The sequence below is a fragment of the Talpa europaea genome, assembly GCF_964194135.1.
Source record: "Talpa europaea genome assembly, contig: HAP1_SCAFFOLD_45, whole genome shotgun sequence".
NCBI lineage: Eukaryota > Metazoa > Chordata > Mammalia > Eulipotyphla > Talpidae > Talpa > Talpa europaea.
The window spans coordinates 148,750-166,744 of NW_028168045.1; the positions used below are offsets into that span (position 1 = coordinate 148,750).

At 48.4% G+C, this 17,995-nt stretch overlaps 2 protein-coding genes across 2 annotated transcripts in view; both read right to left on the bottom strand.

Annotated features, from left to right (window-relative positions):
* Positions 1 to 2,680: 2,680 nt before the first annotated feature.
* Positions 2,681 to 3,883, bottom strand: LOC311187919 (protein DEK-like; the record flags this gene model as incomplete). The annotated part of the gene is given in 3 exon segments (XM_084259690.1): positions 2,681 to 3,040; positions 3,042 to 3,262; positions 3,265 to 3,883. Coding segments are annotated over 3 exon segments (1,200 nt in total).
* A 5,075-nt stretch (positions 3,884 to 8,958) lies between these two features.
* The window catches only part of LOC311187916 (class I histocompatibility antigen, Gogo-OKO alpha chain-like), a gene marked incomplete at its 5' end in the record, with an annotated part of 191,660 nt that continues 182,623 nt past the window's right edge, over positions 8,959 to 17,995 (bottom strand). The window contains one exon of the mRNA XM_084259688.1: positions 8,959 to 9,214. Coding sequence (XP_084115814.1) covers positions 8,961 to 9,214 — 254 coding nt within the window. The 3' untranslated portion in view covers positions 8,959 to 8,960. The remainder of the gene's footprint in view (positions 9,215 to 17,995) is intronic.

Below are 17,995 nucleotides of genomic sequence, written 5' to 3' on the forward strand. Positions count from 1 at the left end.
TTTATTTTAAGCACCCAACTGGTTAATGAAAGGCCTAATTTTCTCATAAACTGCATGTTTTATTTTAAAATTCAGATTATTTAATAAACTGATTAAGACAATGTAAAAGACAGAATGAGTGGGCCATATGTTGATCACCTAGAGTCCTGATTGGCCGTAATTTAAACCCTAACAGCCCCGATTCCAGAAACACATTAAATTTCTTTAATGTTACAAGTATATTATCATTTTTGAGAAGTATTTTGTCAGAGATACCCATTATTGCCCACATATCTTCTGCAAATACACTGGCTACTTTTATAATTACAAAGGTGGCCAAGTCTTCTATAAACATCAGCATTTTACACAGGCAAAAGCAGTTAATAAAAATCAATTCACTTCTCATAAGCCAAATGTGCTTGTATTTAACCCCACTCCAAAAACATATACGTTTTGATGTGTTGATTGTGGTCTACCTTAAATATAAAATGATATCTACAGACACTGTTGCAGAGTTATCATTAAAACTATAGATTGACACTTTTGAAGCAAGCAGAGAACTGTTCTGTCAGTGTTTCCTTCACTGAATCCTGACTTTCGCTGCTCTGTCACACCTTCTGGCTGAACACTGATATGTCATGGTTTATAACTGTAAAGGTATCCTAGCTGTGAGTTTAAAAATTGATCTGCACAAAAGAAATTAAAAAACTTTATATACAACAAATTTGTTTTTAAAAATACAAAAATAACATCTGTCACCTTTGACATGCTGACAATTTGACAAATATACACATGCAGGAGAAAAGTTCTGATTTAGTCATCTGGGCAGCTGAAGCCTGGCTATTTCAAACATGATGAACACCCTGCCATTGAGTTTTACACTGACAGAGATGTGTATTCAAAATATTTCATATACTAAACACTGTGATAATCTCTGCATGTATAAATACCAGTTATAATAGTTTGTGTACTACTTGATTAAAAGTATGTCTTTACCTAATATTAAGTGCACTAAAAACTACAACCGTTCAATAATCTACGACCTTATATAAAGAAATCCGAAATGTACAAAATATGACTATAAAAGGAACAATTGCCACCCATGCACGCCACACTCCACTCACCTACACCACACACCACACGCACGCCACACCCCACACACGCACATCACGCCCAGCACGTAACACCCACGCACACCAAGTCCAATATGCCCCACCCATGTATGCCACGCTCCACTCACGCACACTACACACCACACCCACCACGCCCGACCCACGTACACTACACCCCACGCATGCACACCACGCACAGTGCACACACCACGCCCAATACGTCCTACCCATGCACATCACGCTCACCATTCCCCACCACATGCTCCTACCTCACAAGCACTGCTGGAGCCCCGCCCACTCGTGTTGCACCTGCCACCCCGCCAGGGCCCTCTCAAGGTGACATCACTGAGCTCGGCCCACGCCACCTGCAGCTGCTTAGCGTGGCCGACTCCACGTGTCGGCCTGCAGCACCGCTGCAGCCAAAGGCACTCTCAGGTTACGGCACCAGTTTCTCCTGAAGCCCATAGAATTTCCACTGACCTTAGCTCCACATGCAAAGGTGACACATATTGGAAAAATCCTGCTGTAGACATCTTGGGGGGAAAAAAAATTATTCGATTTTTTAGAAGCCTGTCCTACAATTCCAAGGAAAATTTCCTGGCGAATATACACAAAGGACATGTAAGGATGCAGACTCTTATATGGAACATCTTCAAGGCAGAGAAGAGGATACCTACTGAGTTGAGGGGAGGGTGAAGAGGAGACTCAAGCAAAAGAAGAAAGGTCACATGAAGACTGTGGGAATAGCTAGTAAAAATACATTTTTTAGGGGCCTCCCTGTCCCTGGTGGCTAAAGGGTTTGTTAAGCACCGCGCTTTGAAGCAATCCTCAGTCTCTGCAGCATGAGTTCGATCTTCGGCGGCCGGCCAGGGAGCTACCCACATGGCACAGCAGACCTCTTTTGTCTCACCCGCTGCTCCCCTCAGCAGTGTATTTCGGACAGTCTGCCTGTTCTGTTCCCTGCTCTGTCTCTGAATCAAACTGAAACATCAACTCTTCCTAGGTTTCAAGCATGCCGACCTTCAGACCAGAACTGGGAATTGTCAGTCTTCAAAAATCATTTTCGTGAAAGTCGCCTTCCTGGAAGAATTTGGGAAACATGTTCTTAAGATGTGTACTCAGACTTGCCTGACCCCTTCTGCCCCCATCCTGCAGTTCCCCACCAGAAGGTGCCTTAGACTTGTTGCAGCTTTTGGGCCTCAGTGGCCCCGTTTTGGGCCAACCTTGTTTGTCTGGGCACTTACCCTGGGGGAGATGGGTAACATTGGGTGTTTAATTGGAACTATTTTAAGTATATTCTTTCCCTCCTCTGCTCCATTGCATCCTAATTGTATTAAAGTTCTTTCCTATCAAAAAAAAAAAAAGTAAGGAACAAGTACTGCCATGCAAAATTTTAAACTAAAAACTGCATAGAAATGCAATTTTAAAAGGCAAACCCAAATTACATAACACTCAAGATAAAAAGGTCCGCAGTGAGCTCAACCAATACAATGCTTGCAAGGATTTAAAAAAAGGAAATACATTCTCTGCTGGTATAATGGGATAAATCAGATCCTTAAATCCATGGAACAAGTCATCTGTCCTGTCTCTCAAGAAATTAGCTCTTTAACAGTTGTTTTTATGAAATCTTTTCTTTCAGTTAAATCATAAGCGGGATAATTTTCATAAACCTCTTTGCAAACCTGCTTCATTGTGACTTCCTCCAAGTTAGTGTTGGCCAGTAATTTCTTTACTGTTTCTTTCAACTCTTCATCTGTAGGAGGTTTCTTCAATTTTTTAATTAAAGGTTCATCATCTGAACTATCCTCAGATTCACTTTCTTTTTTGGAACAGTTTTGATTCTTCTTGGTGGTGCTGCTATCCACCTTCTTTACATTAGCACTTTTTACAGATTTTTTACTTTTCGGAGTGGCTTTCTGTTTAGGTTTCTCCTTTTTAGATGTCTTTTTTTGGTGGCTCCTCTTCACTTTCTTTATCTTCATCATCTGAAGACTCTGTCTTGGTTTTCTTTTCATCTTCATCACTGCTAGATTCATCCGACAGAATTTCAGGACATTTGGTTCGTTTACTTTTCCTTGCCATTCCAGAACTGTTCCGTTCCTTTTTGTTGCTTTTGCTAGAAGTTTTCTCAGATGTTGGTAATGATTTGCCAGAAGGCTTTGACGCATTCAGAAATTCAAGATCCTCTTCACCAATTCACTGTTTACACCTGATCGCGCCAAATCAAGAACTTCGCAGATGCTCTTTAACATGGAATTTCTAATTTTTTTCAACATCTCTTCCTTCTTTTTACATTGGATACTTCCTTTTTCAAATGGAAAGCCACTGACCCGACCCACATTCTTCTTTAACGAGGACACTGTGCCTGGTCTGCTGTAAAGCCGTTTATGCAGATTTCTAAATTCATCTGTTTTCTTTTTACTGAGAAAGAAATGTATCCTTTCAATTTCACAAAGTTTTTGCCCCTTTCCTTGTGCAACTGTAAATGGCTCTCTTTGTGAAGAAGAGACTTGCACTGTCAGCCTTTCTACTTTCTTCTTTTCCCTCTTGCCTTCCACAATGCGACTCTTTTCTTTTTCTTCCTCCTCCTCCTCCTCCTCGTCCTCCTCGTCGTCCTCCACGTCCTCACTTCCCTCTTTCGGGTCCGGCAATTCGGGTTCCTTCTTGGACGCGGACTGGGCGGGCGGGAGGAAGCCGCGGTCTGGGGCCTCCCGGAGGGCGGAAGGGCGGGACGGGGCGGCCCCCGGACTCGGCCGACAACCCGGGGGCCGGGGACCGGCGGGAAACCCCATCCACAAGTTGCCTCCGGGCAGCCCCGGCCGGCGGCCCCTCCGCTCCGCCCCTGTAGAAGCTTTTTTGTTTGATGTGCTTCCGTTGGTTTAATTTGCTTTTGTTTCCTTGGAGCACAGAAGACATTTAAGGCAGTGAAAATAGGCTACATGATATTATAATAGCTGGACAAATGCACTGTAGTTGTGTAAGATGTTAAAAATATGGAAACCACATACAGAAACTCTGCACTACCTTTGCAACTTTCCTATAAATCTAACAGTATTTATTTTTGTTATTTTAAAAACAGCCTACAACAAACTAATGGGTTGTTGAAGGAAAAGTGATCTTTCCAGGGTTCCCCATGTTGTCAAGGGACTGGAGAGAGGGATTCTGGGGAGAAAAGCTGGAAACCTCACACCCAGGGCAGGCTCCGGAGTCTCCTCTCCTCTGAGCCCTGCTGCTCTGACTCCTCACAGAGCATCTCAGCCCCAGCACGCCGCCCTCCAGGACCCCCAACTCTGCCCACCTCAGCCCCCGCCCCATCCTGGCGGCGCCACCAGAATCCGGAGCAGCGCGGCAGCGCCCCCGTGTGGCCACAGGGCTGAGCACAGGAGCCCAGAGCTGCCCTTTCTCCTGCTCAGCCAGGCCCTCCCCAGGCTTCTTGAGCCCCCAGCGGCAGGACAGAGATCTGCACACAAGGGGGTGCCCAGGTCCAATAAGAGGCTAGGCACCTCAAATTTCCTCCCTAGTGAGTGAATATGGATTCAGGCCTCCGGGCAGAGCCAGTTGTCCAGATCATAACAGCTGGGAGCTAGGTGGGTCCCTAAAATATACAGGTTCCCTCAGTGTCTTTAGATGAAACCTTGAACTCCAGAGATGGAGTTATTTGTTCCTGCTTCCAGGGATGAAAGTGCCTCTTCCTGAGCATCAGCCCCAAATTCTCCATTCCAAAGGTGAGGGGAGGGGCCAAGTAAGACTCTCAGGCTCTGTTCTAGACCTTCTGAGTCTTCATGAGCGTCCAGGTGACTCCTGTGCTCACTGAAGTGGGGCTCCCTGGGCTCCATGTCTTCTCCACATGGGGTCAGACTGTGCAGATGGCTCTGGGGTGTCTGCTCAGGTTGCTCATACTGAGGGGTCCAGAGTCCAGTCCTGCTCCTTTCTCCTCCTTAATTGTCACTCCCTGTGAGACTCCTCCATGCTCAAGACTTCAAATACCATTTTCATCACATCACCTCGTAAATCTATTTCTTAACTCAGACATTTCATCCATGCTCCATACTTGTCCTTCCAACTGCCACAGTGACTTGTGTTTCTCATAGATCTCAGCTTCAGCTCTCCTAAATTGAATACCTAGGATGCCATTTGCTCAAGTGAGCTACTTCCAGAGTCTCCCCCATCTCACTGTAGGCCCTCCAGATGTCTACTGTGGAGCCTGAAATGTGGGGTGTCATCTTGAACCCCCCTTTCTCACAGCCTAGTTCATTAGGAAATGCTGTCAAGCCCACCTCTAAATATATCCAGAATCAGTTACTTCCTATCATTTTCCTGCTCACCCCCCAACAAAGCTGTGGGGATCTGCACTGGTTTCCTCCATTTATCTTCCCACCTCTCAACCTTCATCTGTTGATTCTGTACAGCAGCCAGACTGAGGCTTCTAAAGAGAAGTTGCACCAGGTAAGCCTCTATTCAAAAAGATGGTGTAACTACACATGTAACTCAGAAAAGTCAAACCCACATCTTACTTACCTTTCCAATATCCTCAAGGCCTACAAGTGTGGGTTTACAGATATGTAATTTTAATTGCTCCCAGCTTGTCACACAGGTCTCCTTGCTCATCTCAAACACAGACATTCCTGCCCTGGTGAATCTGTGCTGGAGGTTGCCAGCCTGGGCAGAACATCCCTGGACATCCTTGTGGGAAATCTATGTTTTTCAAATATTTTCCCAAAGGTCACCTTAGTGAGGCCCACACTGACCATGCTGGGAATACAGCCATCCTCCCTGTCCACTCATTATGACTCTGGCTCATAAGACCTTCCCACAGTCCTTACCCACTTCTAGCCAGACACGACCTTATTTACTGTCACGGTCTCCAGTCTCCCCTTCCCACTAGGAAACACTCTCCACAGGCCAGCAAGTATTGGGCCTGTTTTTGGTTCATTGAGGCTTCCTAGTTGCAAAAACAGCCTGTCACATGTGTGGTGCAACAATTATCAGTTTATGAATGATCACTGTAGAGCACCTCCCTGTTCTAGAGACAATATCTTTACTAATGTGGCCTGAGGCTACATGCTACACACACCTCCACTCACAGTGACATCAGTACACCCTCTGCTCTCCCAAATGCTGCTCTCTCTTCCCCCAACAACCCTCTTGTACACCTCAGCACACAAGTGTATTTCTCCTTTCAGAAAAGAGGATCCTGGGTTTATAAGTCTTATTTTTCAGGGAATTGTGAATGTAACAGTAGCTACTTTACCAACCCCTGGGTGGATTAGAGTGGCACTGGAATTACTACACTTAGGGCAGGGCTAGTAGCAGAAGCTGCACAGAAAACAATTTCCAACAGGAACTTATCTAAGAGAAGAAATTATTTAATCCTCCCCTCCTCTAATACCAGAATTTGGTTCTGCTGCAGGGGGTCTTGCTGCCCCAGCCAGATAGGATACTGGCAAGCAGCTAAGAGAGGGGGCCTCACACCATGGGGCCGAAGCTAAAGGGCCTCACACCGTGGGGCTGAAGATCTGACATCCTTTGCTTTTTGTTCTTGGTCATAGAGAGAGAAAAATTTATCAGAAAGTATATTAGGCAATAAATTATATGTATCAGCATACTGTCAGTAAATAGCACGGAAAATTGTTTGTTTAGAAATTAGTTGTTGGGCAGTTTGGCCCACTTGACAATGGGAGGCGGTTTGTTGTGCATGCCTGACAAGCAATCCAGCACAGCAGTTGTAGTGGGTCTTTCTTTTGCCTTCTCTTGAAGTTTCTTGGGAAAGTTTTTAAATGAAGTTAACCGTGTTAAGGAGTTTCTAGGCAGAAAAAGTTCTGATAGCTGAGTAGCAGCTGGTCTCCGGCTGAAGGCCATATGAATAGAAGAGTCTTTTGATGCTTAGGCTTTAGCTGATAGGGGTGTACTGGCGGCTATCCACTGTCTTAGGTTATTGTTTAGCTGAAACAATGAGTTCTAGTGAAAGGCTTAGTTTTTTATTAACCTTGAAGGTTGCCTTCTTACTGAGAGCACGTAGTGGCCAAAAGCCTATGGAAAAAGAGATGCACTGATTGTTTCTGCTTTGTTTCTATGCACATGATAATGTCATCTCACTGCTTGCTAAAAATGTATAAATAAAGAACCACACTCTCAGCAGAAGATACTAGCACCTCACCAAGTGTCAGTGTCTCCTCATTCTACCTCATCCCCTTCCCCTCAGTCCTTTCGTTTTCGCCGACGCCGTCTCATCCTTTCAGGAACCCCTGACACGACATTTTGCCAGAGGCTGGTCCCCGGCACGGTTCTTTAAAAAAACATGTGGGAAAAGTAGAAAGAATACTCTAGAAAACAGTCCTAAAATGAAGCTAAAAGCTGGACAAGTCTGGAAATGCATGTCTAACACCACAGACTCCTGTGTGCAGGGGCTGCCCCAGGTCTGGGAGACAATGAGATTTCTCGTGTTGCTGTCAGTGACAGGGAAACCCAGAGGACATGAGGCCTGATCTCTAAACATGGAAAAGAACAGGCACAAGACAATAAAAACCAAAGAAATAAAATATAGACACTCAGAGTATGAGGACTAAGAGCCAAATCATGGCCTGAGCCTAGGCTGACCTGGCCACATGCAGCCTCCACCCACATGCTGGGGACAGGACAGGCTGATGTTGTGATGTCTCAGTCCCTGTGATCACAGGCCCTGCTGGGACAGGTGCTCCTGAAGGACAAGGACAAATGAGCAGGGAGATGACCCATGAGGAGTGACCACATCAATGCCCATGATGCACTGAGCACTGACTGGACACAGGCCCCGTCCCCCTCAGCTCCTCACAGCCTCTCCTGCCCCCACCTGCACAGACTCAGCACAGCAAACACATGATTCTGGATGAATACTCTCAAACACCAAGAATCTTTTTTATTAACCCATCAAACTCATATGACAAGATGAGAAAAAATAATTTCAGACCTACATTATTGTTGCAAGAGTGTATTCCCTACTGGAGCACTCTTTTATAAAGAACATACATATGACAGCCTAGGCCACTTCTGCTCCAACAGTGAAGTCATCAGGTCAGTGTGGGGACGGTCCTGGTGGGCAGGGCTGGGCCAGACTCCCTATATTATCTAATAAGAAAATAGAAATACTCACATGCCCTTTGCAGCAGAAAAAACAGTGGATCTTGAAGTCACAAAGTGGAAACAAGAAGAAATCCTGCATCACTCAGTCCCCACAAGATAGCTGAGAATAATCATTAAAAAATTCAAAGAATCATGTAAGTGTCCACATTCTCCATAGTCCACCGTGTCTCAGAATGTCCTCCTCACAGCTTCCCCATAACCTGGTCCCATCCTCTCTGCCCCAGCCCCTCCCACCACAGGCCTCCAGGGTCTCACCTTCAGGGGTTGAGAGACACATCAGGGCCCTGGGGACTGTCACTGCCTGGGGGAGAACAAAACAGAACCTGGTCAGAGCCACACAGAGATGAGACCACAGGAGGTGCTGATGAGGGTGACTCCCCTATGGGCTCCACCTACACAGTCCCTAAGGGTTCAGGGGCCAAATCCCTGATCCACACTTACCTGCAACCTGAGTGTAGCTTCCTCCTTTTCTACCTGTGGGAAGAAACACAATGTGAGACCAGGGAGAAGTCTGCTCATGAAGAACTAAAGGAATCTCCTAGTCCTGGATGAAAGGGAAGTTTCCAGAACTGTGAGTGAAGACCCAGGGCAGGGCCAAGAAATAGGAAGAAAGGACATGAAGGGGGTTGGGAGCAACAATCCACTTGAGTTTGTCCTCAGCAGGGACCTTCCCCTCTGACATCTCTAAGAATCGGGTACCCACCACTAGTTATCAAGGTAAACAATTTGGGATTCATATTCATAAGTGCTTTAAAAAAGAGGGTTAGCAATCAGCTCCAGACCACATGTGTGTGGATGGTACTTCCCATTAACCAGGTAGGGCAAGTTCTCCTTGGGGCTTGAAAAACCCCCAGTGGACAAGATCCCCAAATTCCATTCCCTACCTGAGTGCTTCTTCCTCCACATCACAGCTGCAGCCACCGCAGCTCCAGTGAGCACAGCTCCAAGGAGAACCAGGCCAGCAATGATGCCCACGGTGGGGATGGAGGACTGAGGAGGGGGCACTGGAGGGAAGGGGAAGGTGAGACCCTGAGTCCCAGACCTCATCATGACTCTCTGAAAGTCTCCAGAAGGGCTCCTGGTTCCCCTGAGAAGAGCTTTTATGCTCATACCCCCCACCTCACCCTACCTCAGGACTCGGGGTTCCAGCAGCCCCTCATGCTGCACATGGCACGTGTCTCTCTGTTCCTCTCCAGAAGGCACCACCACAGCCGCCCACTTCTGGAAGTTTCCATCCCCCTCATGCCTGGTCTCCATAAGCTCCGTGTCCTGGGTCAGGAACTCGCCATCTCGCTGCCAGGTCAGGGTGACGTCCGCAGGGCAGAAGCCCAGGGCCCAGCACCTCAGGGTGACCTCCTGGTCGGAGGTGGGGTAGTGGACACATGTGTTCAGGGAATGTGAAGGGAAGAATCAGAAAATTCACACTTTGAGTTTTCTCCATGGACGATGTGACCATCCTCAGAATGGACAACTGTTTTGGAAAAGGAAGTGCAAAACCCTGAAACCAGCCTTGTCCAGGGTATGTGGGATAATTGCAGATTCTTTTGAAGGTTTTAGAATCACGGTGAGAACTCTTGCTGGGAGAATGCAGGTCTCTGAGAAGGAGACACAGACTTTAGCTCCTGATGTGGGGGGGGGGAAGGTGAATGAGTGGAAAATCAGGAGTCAGATCCAAAATTGCTCTCAGACCAAAAGCAAGACCTTGAGAGGGACCCTGATGGTTGCTCTGTCAAAACCATCCAGTGAAGGGTGATTTCAGGGATGGTCCTCCCTCCCCCTATCTCAGGAGAAACTGGATTTCTTTTTTTTTCTTTATCTAAATTCTTTATTATGTATTATATATAGATCAACTTTCCTCTCTTTGAAAATTACAGCCTCTTTGTTTATTTTTGGAAAAATAGAGTAGTTATTTCTGACATATGGCAGATTCCGAAACCGGACTTCTTAACTGTCCTTCTGGAAGAGCAGGGCCCTCTGGGCGAGTCTCTTTAACAGAACTTGAAGCCCAGGGGGCCTCCTCCCTCTCCTGACCAGAAAGGGGGTGTTCTGACCATTAGACCATTTTCCCTGTGTAGCGCCGGCCTGGGGAGACCTGAAGAAGTCGAGGGCCCTTCTTCCCTGCACGGTGGGGCACCCCCTTCCCGTGCTCCAGGAATCTGACGAGCTGCTCCTGGCAGGAGTCCTCCAGGCAATTCGGTCCTGCTCGCCTGGCCCGCAGCCTCCCGCTCCTGCTGGGGGGTCTGAGCCGCCCTGTCCGCCTCGTTCAGGGCGAGGTAAGGAGCCCATCGTAGGCGAGCTGAGTGGACCAGTCAAGGAGTCGCAGATCAGGCCCCTCTTGGCGGCCGCACATCCTCCGGAGGAGGGCGGGACACCTGAGCCCGCCCCGCGTCAGCCCGCGGTCACCCCGCCCGCGCCCCGCCTCCTGTCCTGAATAAACCTACACTGAAAATGAAACCAGGGGAAAGCCCCGCAGGCTCTTCCCGATCCAGGGTCCTGGCAGGTCCACCAGTCTCAGGGGGACGCTCGGACCCGGAGACTGGGGGCGACCCTGCCCGTCCGTGGGGTGGGTGGTGACCTGGCCCGGCCCGTCAGCTCACCGTCCCGGCTCTGGTTGCAGTAGCCGCGCGGGTGTCCAGTTGCGCTCGGCACCAGGTGTGCTGCTCTGCTGGGTCTCCTTGTGCTCAGCCCGCTGCTCCTGCCCCTCCCGCCCCGCCCAGGGCGCCCGAGGCTCCATCCTCAGAGCCGCGTCGCTGTCGAACCGCGCGAACTGCGTGTCGTCCACGTACCCCACGGCGATGAAGCGGGGCTCCCCGGGGCCGGGCCGGGACGTGTCGGTGAAGAAATACCTCAGGGAGTGGGAGCCTGGGGGCGGGAGGGAGACCCAGAATGACCATCCTTCCCACGTGGTCCCGGGTCCCAGGGAGATGGGGCGGTGGGAGGAGAAGGGTGAGGCTGGCGGAGGCAAAAGGAGGCTGGAGGCTGGGAGCGACTAAAAGGGGCCAGAACCGGGAGGGGTCAACGGAGAATTTAGGATGTGGATACACGCCTCTCTGGGTGTCCCCTGGTTCTCCCCAGCGCAGCGGCCTTTCCCCTCCAGACCCCACACTCACCCGCCCAGGTTTCTGTCCAGGCCACGGTCCCCAGGGCAGCAGCAGCAGGATTCGTGGCTCCGTGATCCGCAGCCTCGGGATCTGGGGAGACTCGGTCCTGGTGGTTCAGTGAGACTTCAGAGTTCCGGAGAGGTTGATTGGCTGCTCAAGAAACCCCCCAGGCAAAGGGGAGTGAGCACTGGGCATGAATCACCGGAGTCCAGGTAGCAGAACCCCACACAGGTGGTCAAAAGAATAACTGTGGGGAAATGGGGAGTCCCCAAGAGTAACTAACTTCTCCCCAGACAACCCCTGGGGCTGAGACCTGGAGAGTCATACCTGGGTACCTGGGGCTTTCCCCGCCCCTCCTCTCCTGTACAGAGACCTTTGTCACACCGTGTCCCTGAGGCCAGGCCAGGGCCTGGGTCAGCGATTCTCAAACACTTTCATTTCAGGATCTCTGTAGTCTCACAGATTAGCCAGGACTCCAAGTATGATTTTATTTATATGGGTGACAGCTCTCAATATTTACCATGTTAGGAATAAAACCATTTCAAAAATATTATTAAATTAAGATAAATATCAATAGCCTATTTCATGTTAACACAGAGTGCTTTTATCAAAAATAGCTATGAAAATAATCAGGACAGTAAAAAGAGTGCATTTTTCACATTTTATATTTTTGCAAATGTATTTCTTGTCTGTCTCATAAAACTTTGGATTCTGTTAAGTTCTTCCTATGAATCTACTGTTTGGTTGAAGTCTATTAAAAATATACAGCCTCATACAAATATGTTGGAGCTGTGTTGTTATGGCAATTTCCCAGAGAAGTGGAGAGATTTAATTGTCATACCAGTGGGCTTAGTGGGATCGCTCCCCAAAAGGCTGAGCACCCAGGAGTAAAAATGGCAGGGGTTTATACAGTTTTTATAAGGAAACCTACTATTCCATCCATCATAGCATAACCAAAGAGGAAACAGGAAAAACAACCAACACTGGGGCTCAGTTCAACAGTTTATGAATATCTACCTTATGTTCCTCAAGCTTCCGCCGTGCGTTGACCAACCAGCTTCCAGGTTGTGGTTGGAGCAGGGCTGTGGCAGGTTCAAGGTGTCTGATCAGGGTCCCTCCACAGAGTCAGCCTGAGTTGGTTTGTAGGGTCCAGGCAGGCCATCGACTTCTTTGGTGTCTTTGGGCAGGCTGGCTTAACTCTGGAGTGGTTGGAGTAACACCAGGATTAGATGCAGATCAGGACAAGTAAATATTTGTAGCTTCTGCAAGGCTTGATTTTTATGAAGTCACCTATAGATCTTTAAAAGGGAAGGAGTTTGTGTGCTGTATCCCCAGCGGGGGCCAAAGCCTCTGAGCAGTGTTGTGTTGCACACAAATCTGGCACCTGAAGAAGCAAACTGGTAGGAGTCATCACTCCTCTGGTGTTTCCTCCTTTATTTTTGATGGAAGCCGTCTTTCATCTCCTACTAGTTTGCCTGTAGCTGCTGCCCGCAGAGCCAGAGCCTGAGCACTGCAGGTTCCAGGATGCGGTGGCAGCAGGTGATGTCTCAGCTGAGCCACCATGGGGGTGCAAGGCAGGTACTGTGGAGGAGCTGACGGAGGAGGGGATGGCAGCGCTGGGCGAGGAGGAGCTGGGTGGTGGCTGCAGCAGGAGGAGGCTGCACGCCTGGCCTCTCTGGTGTAGCGAGGCCACCTCATCTAGGAGGTATCAGCAGTTGCAAGTCTGCTTAGGTGAGATGCACCAACTCAAGCAATTTAACTGGCACCTGCAGGCTGAGAACCTCGTGCTGCTGCGACCTCTGCTGCTTTTTGGTCGTGGGCATCACATTGTGTGTCGGGGGCAGCTCTCAGGGACCCCAGCATCCCAGGTGGTGTGCAAGGGTCTGGGCGGTTGTTGGCAGAAGCTGGCTGAGCTGAAGGGCTGCCAGGAGGAGGAGCTCTGCCTGGCGTTGGGTGAGCAGTGGGGGCCCCTGCAGCGGTCCCAGTGCCGTGGTGGGGGGCGCTCTGGTACAGGCTGGCACTGAATTTGTCTTGCCCTGTGCAGGCTCCATAACCTGGACTAGTGACACAGTTTTCTGTGTACTGACACCCACCCAAATTGCTCCCCAGACGCCAGGATTGTGGTAGAGCTGTAGATATGGACACCACCCCAGCCCAGGGGCCACTGACTTTGGAGGTTCCAGTCCTGCTGGTCTGCTGCCAGCCTGGTTTTCAGGTTGGCCAGCTGGCTGATGAATACCCACCACTTTAACCAGACTCCAGACTTTCTCTAGCAGTGGAAGGATTTCCTTTATGATGTCCCTGGCAGTGAATGACTGCTACTTTGGTCAGACACCAGGCCACTTCTAGCAACTGGGGAATTTTAGCTCTTTCCCCCTGCATCTAAAATATGGCATGCATGTGGATGGTGGCAAACACATAGTAAGAATCTATAATTGATAGCTCTTTTGCCAACTGAAAGATGCGGATGAGTGCCCAGAGTTCTGCAGTGAGGGCTATTCAAAATGAGAGGATTTTTTTTTTAAACCCAAGGCAGCCTTGTCAAGCTTAATTGAGTCTTTTGTTGTGTCCAGGGACTCTCCTATTGGAGGCAAAAAGAGGTTGACTCATGAATGTGATGCGGAGACCAAAGACATGGGGGTGGCAGGTTGATAGTACAGGATGGTATCTGGCCTCTCCCTGCTTTTTGACTGGCAGGAGTGAATATTTCAGGGAGACCAGCACTCTATTAAAATGTTTCTGGATGCCGGGCTTAGCCTCCCAAAAGATCGGGCAATGTTGTAGCAAAACAGGGATCTTACTGAGCTCAAGGTTGATGTGAAATGGAGCATGGCTAAGGGCCAGACTGGGCAGAGATCTTTCAGCCCAGACACCAGGGCACTGCAGCTTAAGCCAATCCAGGTTGAGTTTAGTTCAGTTCCGGATGAAAGTTTTTGTTTTCACTCTCTAGGAAGGGTGACCAATAAAATGAGGGTGTCCAAGTCTAGGAATGAAAGTGAGAGGCAGGGTTGATCCATCGGGGCTGAACTGACTTGAACCCTGAGTTTGGGTAGAGCAATTTGTTTCAATAGAGGAACTGGGCAGTACGGCAGGCACCCTCGTGAACAATCTGATGGCCCCCAAATTATGTTCTTTTTTCTTTTTTTGAGTCCCTCCCATTGTGTTCAATGCCACTACAAAAGGGGAGGGGGGAAGGCTCATGTTCTTCTCTGGCCGCACCTCTCTTGGGGTTTTAACACACATCTTGGCTTCTGACAAGTCCACATAATCCCTGGGCTGATACCTTGAAAGGTATAAAAATCATATAGGCCTTATGACGTCATCACAGAACTGCAGGCCAAGACCACTCACATCCCGTACTGAAGTCGTGGGACTGTTACATTCACTCACACACACAAACAGAAGCTATGCATTCCACCCATCAGGAAACTCTACCTGTCCCTGCAAGGGGGCACGAGAGGTGATCAAGCTCTTCTTCTGTCCGTTGGGATGGGCCTGAAACTGGAACTGGGCCCATGAGGGCTGTGAGAGGTGATCAATCTCTCCTTCCATCTGTTGGGACTGGCTGAACTAGAACCAAGGCCTCCCCCACCAAGGAGCATGAGAGGCGATCAGGCTCTCTTTCTGTCCATTGGGACCAGATAGAACCAGGGCCTCAGCGCCTTACCTTATCCAGAAGTCCTGATTAGGTCTACCTGTCCACTTCTCTCTGTGAGTTGGGGTAAGGTGTGAAGGGGGTGTCCCAGCTCTGCTCACCTCAGGAAGGAGGACCCAATGAAAAGCGAGTGGCACCACCTCGTTCACTCAAGGGAGAATCTCTGGGCAGGGCCCCAACACCAGAGTGGTGGCCAAAGTGGCCAGTGCTGCTGGCTTTCTGGTCATGGAATCAAAAATGCTAGGGCAATTTCCCAGAGAAATCAGACGGCACTCAGAGAGGCGGAGAGAGAGATTTAATTGTACACCGGCGGGCTCAGTAGGATTGCTCCCAAAAGGCTGAGCACCCAAGAGTAAAAATGGCAAGGTTTTATACAGTTTGTATGAGAAATATTGCTACCACATCCACCATAGCATAAGCATTCTTTATTGCTCTGGAAGGGGGGTCAAGGTAGCCATGGCTACCACCAAAGACAAGCAGTGCAGTGCACCCAGCAACTTCTCCACTCCAGCAAGCAGCAGAATCAAAGCAGCAGACTCCCCCAAGCAGCAGGCTTGGGAAAGTAGCAGAATCTAAGCAGCAGACTTGGGAAACTTGCTGCTTCAATAAACCAGGGAAAACAGAGTTCCTGAGGCCAAAAGTGGCCCTTTATCTCACCTGAAGCAGTGTTCAGTGTTGTAAAATCCTAAACACAAACACCCCCAAGATGGCATCTTCCTGCCACTGCAGACACGGAACTCGTGGCAGCCAGACTATAGGCCAGATTCCAACTCATAAAGACAGCAGAAGACACAATAGGAGATGCTTACTAGAGCTACTGAGATGCCCCAGCACAGCACCAGACAAGCAACACTCAAAAGAGCAGCTGCAGCGGTTGAACAACCAGACAAAATAACCCAAATTCTTGAAGCTCAGCGAAGCGTCCAGCCCTAGGAATTCGCCGTCCCTGCCAGGCTGTCACAGCAGCAAAACCAGAGGCAGTTTTAGTCGCTCAGCTTCCTGCAAAGCCTCTGAACTTTTCCTCTCTGAGGTTGGCTGCTGGAAGCCTCTCCATGTCCTTCAGAGGCCCACAACAGCCTTCTGGAAGATTAGCACAGTGGGTGCAGAAATCACTGACCCCGAAATCACTGAAAATCCAAAATCTCTAAAATCCCAAACACTGAAGGCTCAAATGCTCAATCCTGACACTAAATGTTAGTGTTACATTTCTTATATTTCTGTCAGCGTCTCCACCCCCACCCATACTTTGTTCACTTGTTCCCTGGGGCTCTCCATCCTCACCAGCACCCGCCTCTGGGGGGGCGCCACCTGTAACAGACTTTGACTTTAGCCACTGGTTACATTGGTATCATTGCTGGCTGGGGGGTGAGCGGGGGCAAACACTAGGTTGGGGTCAGAGCCCATGATGAGGCTGGAGAGGGGACATGAGTGGGTGAGCTTCTCACATTTTCCCTCCACACTCTCAGGGGCTCAGCTCACTTTCCCCACACACATTTATCTGCAGTCTGACCTTTCACCTATGGGAAGAGACGATCACAGGTGAGGCTGGGGAAAAATTGTCATGAGATCTAGAGAAATCCCCTAGTCCTGGGTCACAGGTAAGTTTCCAGAACTGTGACTTCGGATTCAGGGCAGGCTCAGGAAACTTAAAGAAATATCATTTTTATATTTCTCATTTTTTATATTTTTACAAGTTTCTTTTCTCACTCAGTAGGCCGCTGGATTTTCATATTTGCTTCTACGTTTAGTTTGTTGCTTTGGTTGAAGTCTGAAAAAATATATACAGCCTCACACAAATGTCAGTGGTACTTTTAATTATCTCTCCAGTAAATTATGGATATTCAACACTTATACTAAGGCCGCACAAATATAGTTTTTCCACTTTAATTTGTGAGGTGGCGCCTGGAGCAGACCCACTGGATTTCCTGTTCTGTGCACTAAACTCCATTGGCCCGTCTTGCTTATTGGGCAGGTCTTGCACTAATGCGTGATCTTTTACAATAATGCCTTGGTTCACGAAGTTATGCAGCTTTTCCAGTGTAGACACAGGATATTTATTGTCCAAAAACCCATTGTCAGTGTTATCACTGACCCAGCAGAAAGGCTGGCAGCACTGGGAAGCCGATGAGCTTTCAGAGGCCGACACACTGTGATTCTGGCTTCCTCCTGAGACCTCACATTTCATCAAGACAAGAGTTGTCCTGTCAACTATCAGTTGGTTTTCTCGAAGAGAGAGAAGCTCACTTTTATTTTCAAGAAAGTATATGCCAGTGAGCCAAGTCCGTGTAATATACTTCCTGTGTCATTCACCTGTCCAGTAAAAATGATAATTATAAAAAAGAGAACCTGGCTCAGCAAACAACCCTACTTTACTTGGGACGCAGTGCTTTGGATATAAGAGAAGTGCTTTCATGTTGCATCGAAGGTCATCCCAGGAGATATCTTCTAAATGTGTCATGAGGATGATGATTTAGTAAAGATAATTTTCAAAGGTCCAACCAGGGCATTTTAAGATGAAAATGGAGTGGGCTTTGCCTTTTTGTAGTTAAGTGGTGAAGAATAACTACTAGTTCAGTTGGTACCACAACCTCCATTGTTACTAAGTTTTACCGCAGTGCAATTGATGTCTAAGTAATCTGTGAAAAAGTTTTGATCTCATGAATCCAAGAAAAGGGATCTCATTGAAGTCTAGTGTCCCATAGATCATACTCTGAGGACTGATGTTCTGAAAAAAACTGGGAGAATCTCCCAACGGGCCCAACTTGGTCTCCTCTGCATTTCTGGGAATCTCCCTCTGACCTGGGCTCTGCCTCCCAAGAGTTTGTTTAGAGCTTTGTCACTGGGCTCCTCTAGAAAAGTACTCACCTCCTGGAAATTGACCCCACAGAGAGTCCTCAGTCTGGGGAGAGAGGTGGAGGGACAGGGATTCCCTTCAGGAGCAAGGAACCACTTGGGCCAGGAGGTATCTGACCCACTCATGACCTCATTTGTTTTTATTTTATATCAGCTTGATGTGAATTCATGACCCA